General features: G+C 39.7%; 1 protein-coding gene across 1 annotated transcript in view; it reads left to right on the plus strand.

Moving 5' to 3' along the window:
- SIMC1 (SUMO interacting motifs containing 1) overlaps positions 1–22,749 on the plus strand; it is a 99,453-nt gene extending 76,704 nt beyond the window's left edge. The window contains exons 8-10 of the mRNA XM_059060164.2: positions 14,914–15,070; positions 15,213–15,297; positions 21,917–22,749. Coding sequence (XP_058916147.1) covers positions 14,914–15,070; positions 15,213–15,297; positions 21,917–22,179 — 505 coding nt within the window. The 3' untranslated portion in view covers positions 22,180–22,749. The remainder of the gene's footprint in view (positions 1–14,913; positions 15,071–15,212; positions 15,298–21,916) is intronic.
- The last annotated feature ends 64 nt before the right edge of the window (positions 22,750–22,813 follow it).

A 22,813-nucleotide genomic window follows, 5' to 3' on the forward strand; every position in this document is an offset into this window, starting at 1 on the left:
TATCAACATGAACTTGTGGTTTCTAATAAATATAGATAGATATAGGAATAAATGTAGATGTGTGAGTGTGTTTTATTTATATACATATATACACACACATATATATATGTAGAGAGAGAGAGAGAGAGAGAGAGAGTGTGTGTGTGTGTGTGTGTGTGTGTGTGTGAATTCATACGTCTGTTTCCTACCTTTACCCACTGAGAGAGCATAGAAACAATTACACCCTAGTAGCAATGAGTACACCTAGTACTCAGATCTTTGTTTGTAAATACTAGTTTATACTAAAAGGAACCAGAGTTCTTTAAGGAAATGACTAATTCCAGAGCTGAGGTAAAGAAAAGTATAAAATAAGCCTAGAACATCTTGTTCCAAAAAGTGAGGAAATGTTCAAGGAATGTTCAGAACATGTCAAAAGAAGCTTAAAGGGCTTCCACTGACTAAATCTGGGATAATTTGAGTATCAAATAAATATTGACAGTAAAACATTATAAATTGTTGTGTAAAATAAGAATCCATGATTCTAATACTGATAGGAAGGAAGAAAACAGGCTCTCTTCCTTATATTAGAAAGCCAGCTAATAAATATAAGAAGAAATGATGAATTAGGGGAAAAAATGCCATTTGGCAACCATCATAATAAGAGTAAATTCAGGTATGAGTGTGTACTAAAATTGTGAAAGTTTGTGGAGTACCAAGATATTTGCATAATCTCAAAGTATATTCTCACGAGATACTAATTATGAAGTGAAAAATAATAACTTTACTGTGGAGATACTACCATAGTCAAGTGATCAAAATTAACACCCGCAATGGGACAAATTGACATCATATGCCCCTTGATATGATACACACAACATTTTTGCAGTCCTCTTGCCAAAAAATGCATAACCTCAATCAAATCATGGGAAAATATCAGAGAAATCCCAAATGAGAAACATTCTATGAAAAAAACTGACCTGCACTTTTCCAAACTGTCAATGTCATGAAAGACAAAGCAAGGTTGAGGAACTGTTCCAGATCAAAGGACATTAAAAAACAGGCAACTTGGGCTTCCCTGGTGGCGCAGTGGTTGAGAGTCCGCCTGCTGATGCAGGAGACACGGGTTCGTGCCCTGGTCCGGGAAGATCCCACATGCCACGGAACAACTAAGCCCGTGAGCCATGGCCGCTGGGCCTGCGCATTCGGGGCCTGTGCTCCGCAACGGGAGAGGCCACAACAGTGAGAGGCCCGCATACCGCAAAAAAAAAAAAAAAAAAAAAACAGGCAACTGAATGCAATGCATAATCTGGGATTTTCTTTTGCTATTAATAGCATCATTAAGACAATGAAAAAAAATCTGATTAAAGTCTATGATTAATATAATAGTATTGCATTAAGATTAATTTTCTGATTTTTTTATCATTGTACATGGTTATCTTAGAGAATGTCCTTGTTTTTAGGAATTATAAACTGCAAGTATTTAGGGATAAATGGGCATCATGTCTGCAACTTACTATCAAATCGTTTAGAGAAAAAAATAGAAAGACAGAGTTAGTAAGAAGGAAAAAGAAGATATGGTAAATGTTTAACACTTGGGGAACCTGAGTGAAAAGTACTAAGGGTATTTGGGAATTATTTGTACTATTCTTGCAACTCTTCTCTGAGTATAACAAAAAATTTTTTTAAAAAAAGGTTATATTTATTGTAAACAGTATATAGGCAGATTTGCTTTTTTAGGCAGCTGAAAATCCCTGCCTTTTAACTGGAGTTATTTGTTCCATTTACATTTAATTTAATTATTGGTTTTTACATCTGTCATCTTACTGTTTGTTTCCTGTTTGTCCCTTTTGTTCTTTGTTCATTTTTACCTCCTTTTCTGCCTTCTTTTGGACTAATTATTTTCTTTTATTCCATTTTATCTTTCCTAGGCTTTTTAACTTTTTTAATTTAAAATTTTATTTTGACATAGTTGTAGATTCTTATGCAGTTGTAAGGAATAATACAGAGAGATCACATGTCCTCTTTACACAATTTTGCCCAATGGTAACATATTGCAAAACTTTAGTGCATGTATCACAACCAGGATATCAAGAATGGACTTCCTTGGTGGCACAGTGGTTAAGAATCCACCTGCCAATGCAGGGGACACAGGTTTGAGCCCCAGTCCGGGAAGATCCCACATGCTGCAGGGAAATTAAGCCCATGAGCCACAACTACTGAGCCTGCATGCCACAACTGCTGAGGCCTGCGTGCCTAGAGCCCATGCTCCGCAACAAGAGAGGCCACCACGATAAGAAGCCCACGCACCGCAACAAAGAGTAGCCCCCACTCACAGCAAATAGAGAAAGCCTGTGTGCAGCAACAAAGACCCAATGCAGCCAAAAATAAAAATAAATAAAATAATTTTCTAAATTTTTAAAAATAAAAACAAAGAATGATAGAAGCCAAGATAGAGAACATTTCCATAGCCATAAGGATTACTCATTTTGCCCTTTTATAACTATACCCTCCCACTGCCACCCCTTCTTAACCCTTGGCAACTACTAGTCTATTTTTCATTTTTATAGTTTTGTTGTTTCAAGATATTATATAAGTGGAATCATACAGTATGTAACCTTTGGGGATTGGCTTTTTCATTTAGCATAAATCTCTGGAAATCCATTCAGGTTGTTGTATCTATCAATAGTTGATTATTTTTTATTGCTGAATAGTATTCCATAGTGTGGGTGTACCTTTGATTTTTTTTTTTAACTATTTACCCCCTGAAGGATATCTGTCTTGTTTCCAGTTTGGGGCTATTATGAATAAAACTTCTATAAACATTCATGTACAAATATTTGGATAAATGTAAGTCTTCATTTCTAAGTCTTCATTTCTATGGAATAAATGCCAAGGAGCGCAATTTTTGTATTATATAGTAGTTACTTATTTAATTTTTTTAAGAAACTTCCAAAATGTTTCCTTGAGTGGCTGTACGTTTTTACATTCCCCCTTGCAGTATATGAGTGATCCAGTTTCTCTGCATCCTGGCCAGCATTTGGTATTGTTACTGTTTTTTATTTTAGCCATTCTGATAGGTGTGTGGTGGATTCTCATTGTGATTTTCATCTTCATTTCTCTTATGGCTAATGAAGTTGAACATCTTTTCATGTGCTTAATACCATCTGTATAACATCTTCACTAAAATATTTTTTTCTCATGTTCTAAATAGATTGTTTGCTTTTTTACTGAGTTTGGTTTTTTTTATAGATCTTTATTGGAATATAATTACTTCACAATACTTTGTTAGTTTCTGTTGCACAATGAAGCGAATAGCCATATGCATACACATGTCCCCATATCCCCTCCCTGTTGAGCCTCCCTCCCATCACCCCTCTAGGTCATCATAAAGCACCAAGACATCTCCCTGTGCTACGCTGCTGCTTCCCACCAGTCAACTATTTTACATTTGGTAGTGTATATATGTCAATGCTACTCTCACTTCACCCTCCACCCCATGTCCTCAAGCCCATTTTCTATGTCTATCTCTTTATTCCTGCCCTTCAACTAGGTTCATCAATACCTTTTTTTTTTTTAGCTTCCATATATATGTGTTAGCATATGGTATCTGTTTTTCTCTTTCTGACTTACTTCACTCTGTATGAGAGACTCTAGGCCCATCCACCTCACTATAAATAACTCAATTTCATTTATTTTTATGGCTGAGTAATATTGCATTGTGTATATGTGCCACATCTTCCTTACCCATTCATCTGTTGATGGACATTTAGGTTGGTTCCATGTCCTGGCTATTGTAAATAGTGCTGCAGTGAACATTGTGGTACATGTCTCTTTTTGAATTACGGTTTTCTCAAGGTATATGCCCAGTAGTGGGATTGCTGGGTCATATGGTAGTTCTCTTTTTAGTTTTTTAAGGAACCTGCATACTGTTTTCCATAGTGGTTGTATCGATTTACATTCCCACCAACAGTGCAGGAGGATTCCCTTTTCACCACACCCTTTCCAGCATTTATTGTTTCTATAGATTTTTTGATAATGGCCATTCTGACCAGCGTGAGGTGATACCTCATTGTAGTTTTGATTTGCATTTCTCTAATAATTAGTGATGTTGAGCATCTTTTCATGTGCCTCTTGGCCATCTGTATGAAATGTCTATTTAGGTCTTTCACCCATTTTTTAACGGATTGTTTGGGTTTTTTCATATTGAGCTCCATGAGCTGTTTGTATATTTTGGAGATTAATCCTTTGTCTGTTGTTTCATTTGCAAATATTATTTTCTCCCATTCTGAGGGTTGTCTTTTTGTCTTGGTTATGGTTTCCTTTGCTGTACAAAAGCTCTTAAGTTTAAGTCCCATTTGTTTATTTTTGTTTTTATTTCCGTTACTCTAGGATATGGGTCAAAAAAAATCTTGCTGTGGTTTATGTCAAAGAGTGTTTTTCTTATGTTTTCCTCTAAGAGTTTTATAGTGTCTGGCCTTGTGTTTAAGTGTTTAATCCATATAGAGTTTATTTTTGTGTATGGTGTTAGGTAGTATTCTAATTTCATTCTTTTACACGTAGCTGTCCAGTTTTCTCAGCATCACTTATTGAAGAGGATGTCTTTTCTCCATTGTATGTTCTTGCCTCCTTTGTCGTAATTAGGTGCCCATATGTGCGTGGGTTTATCTATGGGCATTCTATCCTGTACCATTGATCTATATTTCTGTTTTTGTGCCAGTACCATACTGTCTTGATTACTGTAGCTTTGTATAGTATAGTTTGAAGTCAGGGAGCCTGATTCCTCCAACTCCATTTTTCTTTCTCAAGATTCCTTGGCTATTCAGAGTCTTTTGTGTTTCCATACGAATTGTAAAATTTTTTGTTCTAATTCTGTGAAGAATGCCATTGGTAGTTTGATAGGGATTGCATTGAATCTGTAGATTGCTTTAGGTAGTATAGTCATTTTCACGATATTGATTTTTCCAATCCAAGAACATGGTATATTTCTCCATCTGTTTCTGTTGTCTTTGATTTCTTTCATCAGTGTTTTATAGTTTTCTGAATGCAAGTCTTTCACCTCCTTAGGCAGGTTTATTCCTAGGTATTTTATTCATTTTGTTGCAATGGTAAATTGAAGTGTTTCCTTAATTTCTGTTTCTGATTTTTCGTTGTTGGTGTATAGGAATGCTAGAGATTTCTGTGCATTAATTTTGTACCCTGCAACCTTACCAAGTTCATTGATTAGTTCTAGTAGTTTTCTGGTGGCATCTTTAGGATTTTCTATGTATAGTATCATGTCATCGGCAAACAGTGACAGTTTTACTTCTTCTTTTCCAATTTGTATTCCTTTTGTTCTTTTTCTTTGATTGCCGTGGCTAGGACTTCCAAAACTATGTTGAATAAGAGTGGTGAGAGTGGACATCCTTGTCTTGTTCCTGATCTTAGTAGAAATGTTTCAGTTTTTCACCATTGAGTATGATGCTTGCTGTGGGTTTGTCATATATGGCCTTTATCATGTTGAGGTAGGTTCCCTCTATGCCCATTTTCTGGAGAGTTTTTTAATCATAAATCAGTGTTGAATTTTGTCAAAAGCTTTTTCTGCATCTATTGAGATGATCATATGGTTTTTATTCCTTAATTTGTTAATTTGGTGTATCATACTGATTGATTTGTGTATATTGAAGAATCCTTGCATCCCTGGGATAAATCCCACTTGATCATGGTGTATGATCCTTTTAATGTGCTTTTGGATTCTGTTTACTAGTATTTTGTTCAGGATTTTTTTTGGAAGAGTTTGAGAAGGTTCGGTGTTAGCTCTTCTCTAAATGTTTGATAGAATTTGCCTGTGAAGCCATCTGGTCCTGGACTTTTGTTTGTTGGAAGATTTTTAATTACAGTTTCAATTTCATTACTTGTGATAGGTCTGTTTATATTTTCTAATTCTTCCTGGTTCAGTCTTGGAAAATTGTACCTTTCCAAGAATTTGTCCATTTCTTCATGGTTGTCCACATTATTGGCATATAGTTGTTTGTAGTAGTCTCTTATAATCCTTTGTATTTCTACAGTGTCAGTTGTGATTTCTACTTTTTCATTTCTAATTTTATTGATTTGAGTCCTCTCCCTTTTTTTCTTGATGAGCCTGTCTAAGGGTTTATCAATTTTGTTTATCTTCTCAAAGAACCAGCTTTTAGTTTTATTGAGCTTTGCTATTGTTTTCTTCATTTCTATTTCATTTATTTCTGCTCTCATCTTTATGATTTCTTTCCTTCTACTGACTTTGGGTTTTCTTTGTTCTTCTTTCTCTAGCTGTTTTAAGTGTAGAGTTAGATTGTTTATTTGAGATTTTTCTTGTTTCTTGAAGTGAGATTGTATTGCTATAAACTTCCCTCCTAGAACTGCTTTTGCTGCATCCCATAGGTTTTGGTTTGTCATGTTTTCATTGTCATTTGTTCCTATGTATTTTTTTATGTATTCTTTGATTTCTTCAGTGATCTCTTGGTTATTTAGTAGTGCACTGTTTAGCCTCCATGTATTTGTGTTTTTTACAGTTTTTTTTCCTGTGATTGATTTCCATTCTCATAGCATGTGGTCAGAAAAGATGCTTGATATGATTTCAATTTTCTTAAATTTTCCGAGGCTTGATTTGTGACCCAAGATGTGATCTATCCTGGAGAATGTTCCATGTGCACTTGAGAAGAAAGTGTATTCTGCCACGTTTGGGTGGAATGTTCTATAAATATCAGTTAGATCGATCTGGTCTATTGTGTCATTTAAAGTTTGTGTTTCCTTATTTATTTTCTGTTTGGATGATCTGTCCATTGGTGTAAGTGGGGTGTAAAAGTCCCCTACTATTATTGTGTTACTGTAGATTTCTCCTTTCATGGTTGTTAGCATTTGCCTTATGTATTGAGGTGCTCCTACGCTGGGTGCATATATATTTATAATTGTTATATCTTCTTCTTGGATTGATCCTTTGATCATTATGTAGTGTCCCTCCTTATCTCTTGTAACAGTCTTTATTTTTAAAGTCTATTTTATCTGATATGAGTATTGCTACTCCAGCTTTCTTTTTATTTCCATATGCATGGAATATCTTTTTCCATCCCTTCACTTTCTGTCTGTATATGTCCCTAGATGTGAAGTCGGTCTCTTGTAGGCAGCATATATATGGGTCTTGTTTTTGTATCCATTCAGCCAGTCTGTGTCTTTTGGTTGGGGCATTTAATCCATTTAATAATCAAGGTTATTATCAATATGTATGTTCCTATTACTATTTTCTTAATTGTTTTGGGTTTGTTTCTGTGGGTCTTTTTCTTCTCTTTTGTTTCCCGCTTAGAGAAGTTTCTTTAGCATTTGTTGAAAAGCTGGTTTGGTGGTGCTGAATTCTCTTAGCTTTTGCTTGTCTGAAAAGCTTTTGACTTCTCCATTGAATCTGAATGAGATCTTTGGTGGGTAGGGTAATCTTGGTTGTAGGTTTTTCCTCTTTCATCACTTTAAGTATATCCTGCCACTCCCTTCTGGCCTGCAGAGTTTCTGCTGAAAAATCAGAAATCCCTTATGGGGATTCCTTTGTATGTTATTTTTTGGTTCTCCCTTGCTGCTTTAAATATTTTTCTTTGAATTTAATTTTTGTTAGTTTGAATAATATGTGTCTTGGTGTGTTTTTCCTAGGGTTTATCCTGTATAGGACTCTCTTTGCTTCCTGGACTTAAGTGACTCTTTCCTTTCCCATGTTAGGGAAGTTTTCAACTATAATCTCTTCAAATATTTTCTCAGACCCTTTCTTTTTCTCTTCTTCTTCTGGGACCCCTATAATTCGAATGTTGGTGTGTTTAGTGTTGTCCCAGAGATCTCTGAGATTGTCTTCAATTCTTTTCATTATTTTTTCTTTATTCTGCTCCTCAACAGGTATTTCCACCATTTTGTCTTCCAGCTCACTTACTCGTTCTTCTGCCTCAGTTATTCTGTTACTGATTCCTTCTACTGTATTTTTTATTTCAGTTATTGTGTTGTTCATCTCTGTTTGTTCTTTATTTCTTCTAGATCTTTGTTAAACATTTCTTGTATTTTCTCAGTCTGTGCCTCCATTCTATTTCCGAGATTCTGAATCATCATTACTATCATTACTCTGAATTCTTTTTCAGGTAGATTGCATATTTCCTCTTCATAATTTTGGTCTTGTAGGTTTTTACCTTGCTCCTTCATCTGTGACATGTTATTTTGCCATCTTTTTTTTTTTTTTTTTTTATGAGTGGGACTCTGTTCTTGTCTTACTGGTTGTTTGGCCTGAGGCTTCCAACACTGGGATTTGTAGGCTACTGGGTAGAGCTGGGTCTTGGTGCTAAGATGAGGAACTCTGTGAGACCTCACCCCAATGAATATTCCCTGGGGTCTGAGGTTCTCTGTTAATCCAGTGGTTCGGACTCGGAACTCCCACTGCAGGAGCTTCAGCTTTACCCTGACGGGCTTATGAACCAAGATCCCACAAGCTGCCTGGGGTGGCAAAAAAATAAAATACAATAACAAAGTAAAAAATAAAATTAGACTAGGAAACTAACAGATATGTTAGGAAGAATATAAAAATGAAAATATAGATGAATCAACAACCAGAAGGTACAACAATACCACAGTAGTAAAAAAGGGGAAGGAAAAAAAAGGGGGGAGGGGGAGGAGGCCTTGGCTGCAGAGGGCAAGACCTAAGCAAGAGCAAGGTTTATGTGGTGGGTGGGGCCAATGCTCAGGACCCACAGGGCTGGAACAGGCCCTGGGGGCTGTGGGGGATGGGGCTTAGGCTCAAGGAACAGAAGGGGCCCAGGCGTTCCCCCCATCCCTGGTCTGAGAGGGCAGGAGACCTCACCAGGGAGCCCAGCAGGCTTCCTGGGCTCGAGTGGGTGGGACAAACGCCCTCCTCTCCTCTCCTGCTCCTCCAGTCTGGGAGGGCCCCTCCCTGCTTCCTCTCCTGATCTCCCCGCCTCCCTCCTATGCCCTCAAGGACCTACACAGCCTGGAGGGGGCTTTGGAGCACAGGCCTGGGAGCTCAGCAGGCTCCCTGTACCCGAGTGATAGGGGCAATTGCCCTCCTAGGGGCAATTGCCCTCCGCTACTCCCCCACTCCTCCCAGATGGCTCCTCCCAACTGCCTCTCCTGATCTCCCTGCCTCCCTCCTATGCCCCCAGGATCCACGCAGCCTGGATGGGGATTTGGAGTGGGGTATACCAGCCTGAGAGCTCAGCAGGCTCCCCGGCACAAGTGGGCCAGGCAATCGCCTTCCCTCCTCTCCCGCTCTTCCTGGAGAGTCCCTCCCGCCTGCCTCTCCTGATCTCCCTGGCCTCAGGGGTGCCGATCCTGTCTGGCCTCCACTTCTCCTCCCCCATCAGTCCCCCTGCATCCTACGGGTTCACTTTGGGGTTCCTCCCATCTCCTTGGGCATCAGAGTCCCCCACCAGCAGCCGGCAGGCTCCCTAGTTGCAGGGAGATGCTAACTCTATGTCTTCCCACATCTCCATCTTGACTCTGCTCTCCTACTGTTGACTTTTAAGAGTCTTTATATATTCTAGATACAATCCTTTTTCAGATCTGTAGTTTGCAAATATTTTCTCCCATTCTGTGGTTTGTCTTTTCATCCTCTTTAACAAGGTCTTTCAAAAAGCAAGTTTTAAATTTTAATGAATTCCAGCTTATCAGCTTTTTCTTTTATGGAAAATGCTTTTGTGCCAAAGATTCCCTAGGATTGTCTGTGTAGACAATCATGTCATCTGCAAATAGGGGAAGTTTTATTTCTTTTATTTCCAATCAATATGCCTTTTATTGCCTTACTGCACTGGCTAGAACTTCCAGTACTATGTTGAATAGCAGTGATGAAAGCAGACACCTTTGTTCATGATCTAGGGGAAAGCATTCAGTTCATTAATTATTGATTAATTAAAATTTGAGTTCACCATAATTATGATGCCAGCTATAGGTTTTTTTGTAGATGTTCATTAATAAGTTGAAGAAGTTCCCTTCTATTCCTAGTTTTCTCAGTTCCTATCATGAGCAGGTATTGAATTTTATCACATGGTTTTTCAGCAAATGTTTTACTTTTTTTTAATGGTTGCTCTTGGAATTACAATATGCATTCTTAACTTACTAGAGTCTGCCTTGAATTAATATTATATCATAACATGTAATGTAAGAACCTTATAACTGTGTATTTCCATTTACCCCACTCCCATCCTCTGTGCTATTGTTGTCATATATTTTACTCCAGGATGGGATCATATTTTTGCTTTAAACATTTAGTTGTTTTTTTTCATTTAGTTGTTTTTAAAAGAAATTCAGAGATGAGGGGGGGAAAGTCTTTATACTACCTAACTGTGATATTATGACCTGTAATAAGAAATATATATATTAGATCTTCATCCTGTTCCTGGCACAGAGCTCTTTTGGAGTTTTTTAAGTGTTAAGAGTGATCAAGTTATCTTTGTTATGTTAGTGAAGGGTCTTTCAGAAAGCATTTGGTGACCTAAGGATAGGAGCTGGTTGCCAGGGGAACCATGTAATTAGAGGATTGGGACTCTAACCCTCCACTCCCAGCCCTCCCCCCACCCCACCCCCACCTCCTGGGAAGGGGCAGGGGCTGGAGGTTGAGTTCAATTACCAATGGCCCATGATTTAATCAGTCATGCCTATCTAATGCAGTTTCCTTGAAAACCCAAAAGGACTGGGTTCAGAGAGCTTCCAGGTTGGTAAACAGGTGGAGATGCCTGTAGAGTGATGTACCCAGAGAGCATGGAAGGGCCTCACCCTTTCCCCATACCTTATGCATCTCTCCCATTTGGCTGTTCTTCAGTTATATCCTTTTATAATAAACTGGTAATCTAGTAAGTAAAGTGTTTCTCTGAGTTCTGTGAGCCACTGTAACAAATTAATCAAACATAAGATGAGGTTCTGGGAACCTTTGATCTATAGCTAGGTGGTTCAGAAGCACACAGGTCAACAACCTGGACTTTCCAATTGGCATCTGAAGAGAGAGTGGGAGGGCAGTCTTGTAGGATTGAACCCTTAACGTGTGGGATCTGACACTATGGTAAATAGTGTCAGAATTGAGTTAATTACTTAGTGGTGCTGAAATAAAACACACATCAGATCCACATAGCTACCATTTTGGGTATTCTTCTTTCTTGAAGATCCAAGTTCCATTTGGTATCATTTCTCTTCCACCTAAAGAACTTAACTTCTTTTAACATTTTTTGTAGTGCAGTCCTACCATAATGAATTCTCTCAGATTTTGTTTATCTGGAAATGTTTTTAGTTTACCTTCATATATGAATGGTATTTTTACTTGATATGAGTTCTAGATTGATAGGTATTTTTAATTTATTTTAAAGATGTTCCATTTTCTTCTGGCTTCCTGATGAGAAGTCATTAGAATTTCTTACTTTACTTCTCTTATATGCCATGTGTCTTTTTTCTCTGGCTGCTTTTTTTTGTTTTCAGAAATTTGATTATTGTAACTAGGTGTGGTTTCCTTTATTTTTATCCTGCTTGTGGTTTATTGAGATTCTGGAATCTGTGAGTTGATATTTTTTATCAATTTTTGAAATATCTTGGCCATTATTTTTTTATATTTTTTGCCCCAAACTTTCATCTTCTGGGAATTCAAGTACATATACATTAAGCTGTTTGACACTGTTCCACAGAACACTGAGGATCTGGTGTTTTCTACTGTTGTTGTTTTGTTTTATTTTGTTTTGACTTGTCTTTTCTTTTCTCTTTTTCACTTTGGATAGTCTTCATGCTCCCTGATCTTTTCTTTTGTGGTGCCCAATTGTTGTTAAGCCTATCCAGTGATTTTTTTTTTCAGGTATTGTGTTTTTCAGCTCTCGAGTCTCCATTTGGTTCATTGTTATAGCGTCCATTTCTCTTTGCTAAGTGTCCCCATCTAATCACTGATTATATATATCTTGGTTAGTTGGTTGGCTGGTTGGTCGGCTGGTTGGTTGGTTGGTTAATTTTGAACATATTTATAATAGCTGTTCTAAAGCCCTTGTCTACTAATTCCAACATCTGTATCAACTCTTAGCCTGTTTCTATGGACATTTTGCTCCTGGTTATGGATCACATTTTCCTGCTTTTTCCCCTGTCTAATAAGTTTTTATTGTGTGCTGAACATTATGAATGCCACATTGTTGAGAATCTGAAATTTGCTGACTTCCTTTAAAGAGTATTGAGTTTCATTCTTGCAGACAGTGATTTACTGGCAGATTAGCTTTCTCCTTTTAAGGCTTGTTGGTAGGATTTGTAAGGGTGTTCTAAATCAACCCTTCTTAAGATACTAGTCTTGTAGCTTAGTCTTTCTGGGTTTGCACCTGAATGTCCAACATGTTCAATGAGATCTCTCATCTAGCTCATTGAAACCCCATGTCTTTCAGCACTGGGCACTCTCCCGAATCCCCAGTCAGCTCATAGCTCCTCACTAGCTGTTCTCTCCCAGGCTTTTGGATCTTCTCCCTGTCCATGTGCCAAGGGGGGCCCCTTACACATTATTTCTTGAGCTCCCTCTTCTCTGACACCTCAGCTTTACTGAACTTCAGTCTCTGTTTGCTCTGCCCAACAAGCCCACTGCTTTCTGTTTAGGACCCACGCTTTCCTCTGCCTTAGTTAGAAAATGCCTCCAGCAAGAAATCTGGGGTAAACGTGGGGTTCACCACCTTTGTTTCCTTTCTCTCAAGAATAATAGTCATTTGTTGTAGCTTGTCCAATGCCTGAAAATAGTTATTTCATATATTTTGTACAGGTTTATAATTATTGATAACAGGAGAGTAAATACAATACCAGCTATACTTGTTAAGGCTGGATCTGGATGTTAGCCTTCCTCTGTATCTTGTTTTTAAATTTTGAATTTGAATTGCTATAGATAATTGTATCTCCGTTTCCTACTATGTCCAATACATTAAAATTACTTTCTTGTCCGTTGGATATTTCTGGGTTTGCCATCTTGGGTTATAAGACCAGGACAAATGCAGGCCCTGGAATAAAAATTGGAAGAGAAAATACAGTTTGAAATTTAAAGTTATTAAATAGGAAAACTGTCTTGTGAAAGTAATAGGCCAAATACAGAGTAGAAATTAAACTTTAAAAGAATTGGGAGAATATCTTATAAATGTAATAATTTAGAGTCCTTTGTATTAAAAAAGAAAATTTGTCAGAGTAGATATAGAATCGTACTTAAAAACACACACACACACACATTAAAGAGATAAAATGGGGCTTCCCTGGTGGTGCAGTGGTTAAGAATCCGCCTGCCAATGCAGGGGACACAGGTTCGAGCCCCGGTCCGGGAAGATCCCACATGCCACAGAACAACTAAGCCCGTGTGCCACAACTACTGAGCCTGTGCTCTAGAGCCCATGAGCCACAACTATTGAGCCTGCATGCCACAACTACTGAAGCCCACATGCTACAACTACTGAAGCCCACGTGCCTAGAGCCTGTGCTCTGCAGCAAGAGAAGCCACCGCGATGAAAAGCCTGCATACCGCCAAGAAGAGTAGCCTACGCTCGCCGCAACTAGAGAAACCTCGCACACAGCAAAGAAGACCCAACACAACCATAAACAAATAAATATATGTATATATATATATATATATACTTATTTATTTTTTTAAAAGGAGAGAGATAAAATGGATTTTCACAAATATTACAGACTTTTAAAAACTTTTGAATGGTAAGAAGCAAAGGTTTTAAAGTATTTATTCTGCTTTTTTACCCTTGCTTTTACACAAATAATACATGTGCCTTGTGGAAGCAAAGGGAAAGGGGAAAAAAGAAAGTAAAAATGAATACTTTTTTATTTATCATTTTTATAAGTGACAGTGACACAAAGAACACCCAATTTTTCCAGATGTTGCAAAACTGCAAAGGGGCAGTTGTAGAAGAAAGAACTCTGAGATCTGGAGCTAGCTCTGTTGCTGCCATCTCCTTATCTGCTCATGAGCCGTCTATTCCTCAGAACTGCTATGAAAAGCAGACCTGGCAAGAACCACCAAACAAACCTTCAGGCAAAAACCTTCAGGCAGTCCAGAGATTCACCCTGTGCATCTGAGATTCATAACTTTTTTTTTGGAAGCTGACATTGCTTTTAGAACAATGAGTTTGATTCACCTTCCTGAAGCACAGCCCCCGTTTTACAGCTCTCCTGCTCAGAAGCCTCTGAATGTGCTCCAACCCACCCTCACTGGCCAAGCCTTGCCCTGCATAGAGTGACAAAGTCAAGGGCCAGAGTCCCTCTGGGACTCTTAAGTCCTAGACTTGAAATTTAAGAAGGCTGCAGTGCCCCAGCTATGACTTTTACTTTGTTTTTACCCATGTTTATCCCTGCACTGAAATGCCTCCTGCCTCGGGTCTTCTTTACTCCTAGACCACTATCAGCAGTGCCATCTCCTCCATACAAAGGCTGCTTCCAGCCCCCTGACCAAGTGTGCTCTCTTCTCTGTGTCTCTAGAGCGCCATGGGCACCTCGCATACGTGTACACTTGCCCTGTGTTTTATGTAGGTTCCGGTTGCATGCTTCTTGCCGCTGTTCAACTATCAGATTTTTGAGAGCAATATCCTCTTTTATTTCTCTTATTATTCCTTGTTTCTGCCAAACAGTACCTGGCACATTATGGCCATTCAGAAATATGTAATCTCATGATTAATTCTCTTGGTTACAGTATGATATAATTCTTAATGTGTCCTAAATTATTCTTTTTCAAATATCAAAGACTTTCCCTTCTTCTGACAGTTGCTAATTCATGAACAAATCCATTTCTGCCCTGTCCTCAAGCTTTGTGATGTTGTAGGCCTTCACTGTATTCCTTCTTAGCTTTCTCTGGATTAGGGCAAAGGTTAGAGTGTTCAGGGAGAATTGTGGTATATGTTCTATGAAACAATAATTGTGATGGTGAACTCTCTCTATCTCTTCTCCACACAGAGAGATGTTCTTTACTACCATGGAGAGCCACCTTCTGCGCTGCAAAGTGCTGGAAATCATATTCCTCCACAGCTGTGAGACACCCACCCGCCTGCCCTTGTCTCTGGCCCAGGCCCTCTATTTTCTGAACAATTCCACATCACTGCTCAAGTGTCAGGTACATTTTTGCCTATTTCAGTTCCAGGCCTAGAACACCTTTTCCTTAATTCTTGAGCATTATGTAAAAGTGACTTGAAAACTGTACAAAACCTCTAACTGAGGAAGGCATTTATTACCAATTGCTTTTACTATCTCTGCAGTCGGATAAAACCCAGTGGCAGACATGGGATGAACTGGTTGAGCATCTACAGTTTCTGTTATCCAGTTACCAACACGTTTTAAGAGGTAAGGAGCCTTTGGTCACAAACCAGATGGTGTGGGAGTCTCACAATGGACATTATTATGAATTAAAGTTACATAAGGGACTCTAATTTGTTAGCTTCAGTAAATCATTGTTCCTTGGTGTAACTGTAAGGAACAGGAAGGACATAGCTGGAATCATTGCTGTGAAACAGAAGAATTCACATAGTATTTTTGTTATGGCAAATACTACAGTGGTCCTCACAATTATTAGGCTGTGCAGGTAAACAAAAGTCATCCTAACATGAGAAGGATTTAGTAATGACCTGATATGGCCCTGGTATCTTTCCCTGGCCTATCACTGCAGCGTCTTTGTTGGGTTGATTGCTCACTGACTCAGACATTGTTAATATCCATCAATATGATGCAAATACAGAGCAAATCAGTGGCGAAGTAAAAATGTACATCTTGCAAAAGATGTAAGACACTCTTAAGTCTGTGAAAGTGGCTCTGCTCTAGTCACAGGCAAAGCCAGTGATCCATGAGGATATGGAAAAGTTAGACTAATTAATACTCAGGGGGCAAATATTGACAAGGATAATGATGGAATAGCTGCTTCAAATAAGAATGATTTGATTAGCCAAGGATTAATGTGGTCCCTGGGGAAACTAATGTAATTATTAATTATATAAGGAAAGATTGTAAGTTTTCAGGGGAGAAAACTGACATGCCTCTTGATGTGATACCCTGAGAAGGACACCTCATCACTTACGTAGTGGTCTTGCCAAAAATTCATGACCTGAATCTAATCAGAAGGAAGCATCAGACAAACCCAGATTGAAGGGCTTTTACAAAGTAGCTGGCCTGTACTTTCAAAAGTCACAATGCCTTAAAAACAAAGAAAGACTGAAGAACTGTTCCAGATTAAAAACAAACTAAAGCACATGAATATTAAACGTAAAACATGATCCTGGATGGGATCCTGAACCAGGAACAAAGAAGTTATAATGTGCATTATTGGGACAATTGGTAAATTTTAAGTAGATTATATAATAGTATTGTGTTAATATTAAGTTTCATATTTTTTTATAATTATCCTGGCTTATGAAAGTAAATATCCTTGGTCTTAGGAAATCCATTCTGAAGTATTGAGGGGCACAATGTCCAACTTATTCTCCATAAGTAAGGGGGGAAAATGCATACACACACACACACACATACATACATACATACATACATACATACATACATACATAATTTACCTGCCATGATCATATTGAGGTTGATTTTAGTTCAGTAATGGCACTTGGGAAGATAAGATGGTCCTTACACCCTCTTGGGCCTGGAACTGAGGAAGCTGTTACAGAAACATTTTAAAAAGCACTGGATTTAAGACAGAATGTCTGGGTTTAAATCCCAACTCCATCACCTCCTCTGCATTGGGCAGCTAACTTTATGTCTCTAGACCTCAGTTTCTTCCTTCTATAGAACGGGGATGGTAATACATAACTTGACAAGACTTATTGCTAGTGGACGTCAGATAAAAGTAGAAAGTGCTCAGTCAGTGTTAGCTGCCTGTCATCTGGCCAGGAGTAGGCTACAAGGGTCTTCTCTGTTTCAGGCGCCTGTAACTAAAACATAAGAGAGAGCGTTGTCAAGGCCACGACATGTAATTGTGTGGTTTGTGCATTTTTTAACACGCTCAAAGAAAGGTACATTTCCTTCTCAGAACAAAGCCCCAAAGGCAAATTCCATGCCTCATGGAGGTTTATGTAATTGTTTCTTTTGGAGATCTAGCTGAAAGTTTAATATTAAAGCAGCTCGGTTTTGCTTAAAGTTCACCTTTAACACTTCTTGTTCATTTCTGTTTTGCGTCCCAGGGAACACACCTGGGACATGGGCAATAGTGATTTAAGATGGACATGGGATCTCCTTTTATTACAGAATATTCTTCTGCCTTGAATAAAGGAGAGGAAGGCCTCAGACCAGTGTATATTGACCAAGAATAAACAGGGTGTGTTCCGATGCTATTTTATCCTTCAGGTCCTTTCCAGCTTCTTTGGAGACCAGGAGTTACAAAGGAGAAAAAAATATTTAGAACCAGTAGTTTGAAAACAGAGTCCTACAAAGAACACAGCTGAATGGTTCCCTGAAATGGTCAGTGTCCTTGTCAGTAGGCATTTTACTGTGAGGGCTCCTTAGTCATCTCTGTCCTCTTCAAGTGGGCTGAGGACAATTGTTGAGTGCGTTTTGAGGTCGGCCGGAGTTGTCCAACTCCAAGGGTGGGGGAAGAAGGGAAGAGGTTGGGGAGCCTAAGCTCGCCCTATGTTTATGGGAACCTCTTAGCATGGAGGAAGAGAGGAAGAGAGCATAGGTAAATGCACATGCACTGGCTTATCTAACCCAGTAACCCTGTGAAGGTGAGTACCATCCCCCTTTCACAGATGGGAAAACAAAGGCTGAGAGGAAAGTAAATACAGAGCCAGGTCTGTTGCCAAAGTCTGTATATGGTGAAAGCACACTGGAAGGAATTAATTTTCTATGAAATCACTGGGTGAGATTAGAAGGTGAGATTCTAAGGAATTTCCGACCCCCCACTTTCTAAACTCTCTATACATGGTTAAATTACTTTTGTATCTACCCTTGACCCTGGGGAGAAGTATATCTTGAAGCCCCACATATTGTAAATGTTTCTGTAGAGGGCAGAGTAGCCCCACTGAGAGGTGGATGCTGGGCTGTCAGCTGAGCTCACATTCTCTGGCTGAGAGAATCAATCCCCCACACCCCAGTTTCACAACCATACAACTCAAGTCTGAGCCTCGGCAAAATTATGAATTGCCATATGCCGTGAGTTTTCCTGATGCTTATGAATAATTAGAACCTCATATTTTGAAACCATGAATTCTAGGAATTTAAACATATAGTATTTAAATGAATGAAATGCATGCTTTTCCTGAATTCCGCTCTGCTGGACCACTTAGGGCTATGGGGAAGTCAGACACCTGTTCACTCCACGGAGAGTCTCACACACAGCCTTCCTGCAAGGAGCCCTGTCCACAGAGGGGAGAAAAGCAGACTCAGGCAAGATCAGTTAAGTTCATACATTCATCCAGGCAACAAATTTTTACTGAATGCCTCCTCTGTGCCTGGCTCATTGGGAAAACTTCAATGAATGAGACCAACATGGCCCCTGCCCTCCTAGAGCTTAACTGTCTAGTAAAGAGATTGACCCTAAACAAACCACCACCCAAGTAACATATAATTGCAATGAAAATAAATGCTGTGAAGGAAAGTGCAAGTGCACAAAACAGGACTTGAACTGTTTATGGAGGAACCCAGGAAGGCCTCCCTGAAGAAGTGATACTTGTGCTGAGATATGAAGTACCAGTGTTAGCCAGGGGAGTAGGGAGGGAAAAGTTTCCCAGAAAGAAGAAACAGCATGTCCAAGGGCCTTGAGACAAGAAGTTGCTTAAAGAGTCCAAGGAACATAGAGCAAACTGGTAGGACTAGGATACAGTGAGCAAGGGGGGAATAGCACGAAACGAGACCACGGTACTAGACAGGAGCAGGCATGAAGGGCCCTCCTGTTAGGGAGTTCGTGTTAAGGAATTTCACCTTGATTCCAGAGTGAAGGGAACCCATCAAAGTGGTTTTAAGTCAGGTCACTCTGCCTGATGTGTGATAAATAGTTTGGCCGAGGACCAGAGAGGTCAGGGGAGGGATAATGGTGACAAGGGTGTGGGTGGTGCAGTGGGGAAGGCAGTGACGGATCAAAGCACTTTGGAGATCAGTGTGACAGGGCATGGGTGACCGAGGCTGAAGGGTGACGCCCAGGGTTCTGCCAGTACTGACGTGGACATAAATGGAAGATCTGCAGAGAAGATAAAGGGCTCAGTGTGACTGGTAGATTGGAGATTCCTGTAGTGATGATGATGATGATAAAATAATACTAGATGATCCTAGTGTTGATCCAAGAACTAATAATACTACCAGCCAGAATATCTTGAGCCAGGCCTTGTGCCAAATAAACCCTTTACATAAATCACCTCACACAATAATCACAAGAACCTCCGATGTAAGAACTCTCCTCTACTGAAGCATAAAATCCAAGGCCTTGCCAACTGGACCAGAATGGTTCAAGTCCACTGGCCAAGACTTCCTCCCCTTGGATGGTGGTTAGGTGGGCACTGCCCTTTGCATCTTTGAATTTCCTGTATTAATAAATTCCAAATTCTTCTTGCTCCTAACTCACATGTTCCCTATCCCACTCTATTCAGCCAATTCTATCTTTTCAAAGTCATTTTTATTTTTTTCAGAGTAGTACATGCTTTGTTTAAGAAAATCAAATTCTACTCAAAGGCTTTTGTCCCCTGTGACCGTTCTCCCCCAGTAGCTCAGTGAAATAGAGCACATTTCCCTGCTTAAAACCCTCCAGATACTTGCCTTTGCTTTCAGAGGCCAAACTCCACATTGTTCTGTGGCCCAGCCTGCCTGCCAGTCTCCTGTAGTCCTGCTCTCCTTCTTACTACCCGGATCTTACCTCCAGTTCTTGAAACAAGCTCTTCCTGCATCGTGGCGTTTGCACTTGTTCTCTCTACCTGGACTGCTTTTCCCCTAGACCTTTGCATGCTTACCTCCTTCTCATCCTTTGGGACTCGGCTAAGAGGCCCTCCCTGACCAGAGTGAGCTGCTTCCCTCGTTTCCCCAGTGTTCCTCTTTATCACAGCACCTGATTTATTTACTGGGTGGCACTCACCAAAACGATAATTGTTTTTGTTGGCTTGTTCACTGTCAGGCACTGTCACTGCAGCTAGAACGTCAGTCCATGAGGGCTGGGCCCAAGGCTCTGTTCCCACTACATCCCCAGAGTCTAGCCCAGTTCCACAGACAGAGTAGGTACTCACTGTAAATGTTTGTTGATTGAATGTTGAAAGGGCCCTGTAATGACATCTCAAGGCAGCTTCACCTCCTATGTTTCCAGACTTTTTGGATACTCTACAGTGTATTTATTGTACTTTCTTTTCAGTTTATTCTATGTTTCCCAAATTTCTGGACACTGTAGTTCAGTCCTTCTAATAACCCTGTTAATGAAGGTGCCGTTACCCCCATTTTATAAATGAGATGGAGAAAATGATACTGTTGTGGCCTCTGGCGCACCTGGGAGTCAGAAGGGCTGCAGGGCTCTTCTCACTTCATTTGCCTTATATGTGACCTTGAGCTCCTTTCCCTCAATTCCACACACTTCCAGAACCTTGCTGGGACTGAGTTATGGATTTGGGATGAGATGCCTTTAGACCTTTGTACTTTCCCACAGTATTTTATTTTTGGACTTATAGAAAAGTTTAAAGCATAGTACGATGCACACCAATATAACCTTTACCTTGATTCATAAGCTGTTAACATTTTGCCACATTTGGTTTATCTATTGATCCATCTATATGCTTTTTTCTTTTTCTTTTTTTTTGCTGAGCCAGTTAAGACTAAGTTGCACTGTCATAATCCTTCATGCTTAACTACTTCAGCTTAAGAATACGAATATTCCCCTACATAACCACTATTCAACATCCCACTCATTTTATCCTTGATTATTATCTAATATGTGCCAGTAATATCCTTTATAGGTGTTCAGTTTTGCCTTGGGCCAGGATTCAAACATCACACATTGTACTTGGTTGTTATGCTCTTCAGTCTCCTGTCATCTAACACAGCTCCCAGCCTTTACTTGTCTCTCATAATATGTACATTTTTGAAGAGTCCAGGGCAGTTATTTTGTAGAATGTCCCACAATTGGGGTTGTCTAGTTATCCTCTGGTGGTCAGCAAGAACATGGAAGAGATGAGGATGTACACCCCTTTTCCAGTGCGTGACGTCAAGAGGCAGAGCCTTGGGCCCAGCCCTCATGGACTGACGTTCTAGCTGCAGTGACAGTGCCTGACAGTGAACAAGCCAACAAAAACAATTACCGTTTTGGTGAGTGCCACCCAGTAAATAAATCAGGTGCTGTGATAAAGAGGAACACTGGGGAAACGAGGGAAGCAGCTCACTCTGGTCAGGGAGGGCCTCTTAGCCGAGTCCCAAAGGATGAGAAGGAGGTAAGCATGCAAAGGTCTAGGGGAAAAGCAGTCCAGGTAGAGAGAACAAGTGCAAACGCCACGATGCAGGAAGAGCTTGTTTCAAGAACTGGAGGTAAGATCCGGGTAGTAAGAAGGAGAGCAGGACTACAGGAGACTGGCAGGCAGGCTGGGCCACAGAACAATGTGGAGTTTGGCCTCTGAAAGCAAAGGCAAGTATCTGGAGGGTTTTAAGCAGGGAAATGTGCTCTATTTCACTGAGCTACTGGGGGAGAACGGTCACAGGGGACAAAAGCCTTTGAGTAGAATTTGATTTTCTTAAACAAAGCATGTACTACTCTGAAAAAAATAAAAATGACTTTGAAATACATTTTTTTTTAATACATAAAACTTGAGGTCCAGAGAGAACCAAGAACAAAGGACTGGAAATGGAGTTACCACAGATACTCACATGCCCTTTGACTTGTATCCTAGTAACTCATCAACAAGTCTTGGCCTAGGCCCTACCTCCCAAAATTGGACTTCATCTTCCCAAGTCATAAAGGAATAAAAAGCAGTTCAGAACAGTTCCGCTGACTTTTTCCCTCTTGCAGAGCACTTACGGAGTTCGGTGATCGATCGAAAAGACTTAATAATCAAAAGGATTAAGCCCAAGCCCCAGCAAGGAGATGACATCACAGTGGTGGACGTGGAGAAACAGATCGAGGCCTTCCGTAGCCGCCTGGTCCACATGCTGGGGGAGCCGCTCGTCCCGCAGCTCCAAGACAAGGTGCACCTGTTGAAGCTCCTGCTTTTCTATGCCGCAGACCTGAACCCCGACGCAGATGCCTCTCCACAGGCCTGGAGCAGACCCTGAGGTCCTTCTAAGCACTGAACACCAAGAATACCTCCTGAACTCCATCTCAAACTACTTGGAAGTTCTAAAGTATAAAAAGTAGTTTAAAATCTTATAGGACCAAACCTATCTTATTTATCTGTAGGCTATAATAACTTTCTGTTTAGTAAATATCTTTTTTTTTAATAATCCTATCCTAGCCTGTTCTCAGATATGGCTTAAATATATAAGGTGTATATATTTTTAAATAAATTATTTATCTATACTTTTTTTGAAACAGGTTAATACTATATGCACTATATGTTTAACATTTCGAGATGTGAAAAAAGAATGCGTGTGCTGGACAAATTCTAGACATCAATGTTATGTCACTCAAGGTACTGACAACCTGTTTCGAAAGACATATTTGTTTCTCCCTAATGGAAAACGAACATCCTATATTGGACCTGTGATATTGCCTATGAATTTGACTTTGTGGCTAGTCTGTTAAGATCTAATGTAATGAAGGGGGTAGAAACAAAAGGACTGAGTGTGTTACAAAAAATTTGATGTTAACAGCATACAATAAAAAGGCAATGGTTTTTCAAAATACCAAGTTTATCATGCTTAGCTTTCATGACTACGAGCAGGCAGAATGGAATAACTACTCTTAACA

Source organism: Kogia breviceps, chromosome 4 (assembly GCF_026419965.1).
Source record: "Kogia breviceps isolate mKogBre1 chromosome 4, mKogBre1 haplotype 1, whole genome shotgun sequence".
Taxonomy (NCBI): Eukaryota; Metazoa; Chordata; class Mammalia; order Artiodactyla; family Physeteridae; genus Kogia; species Kogia breviceps.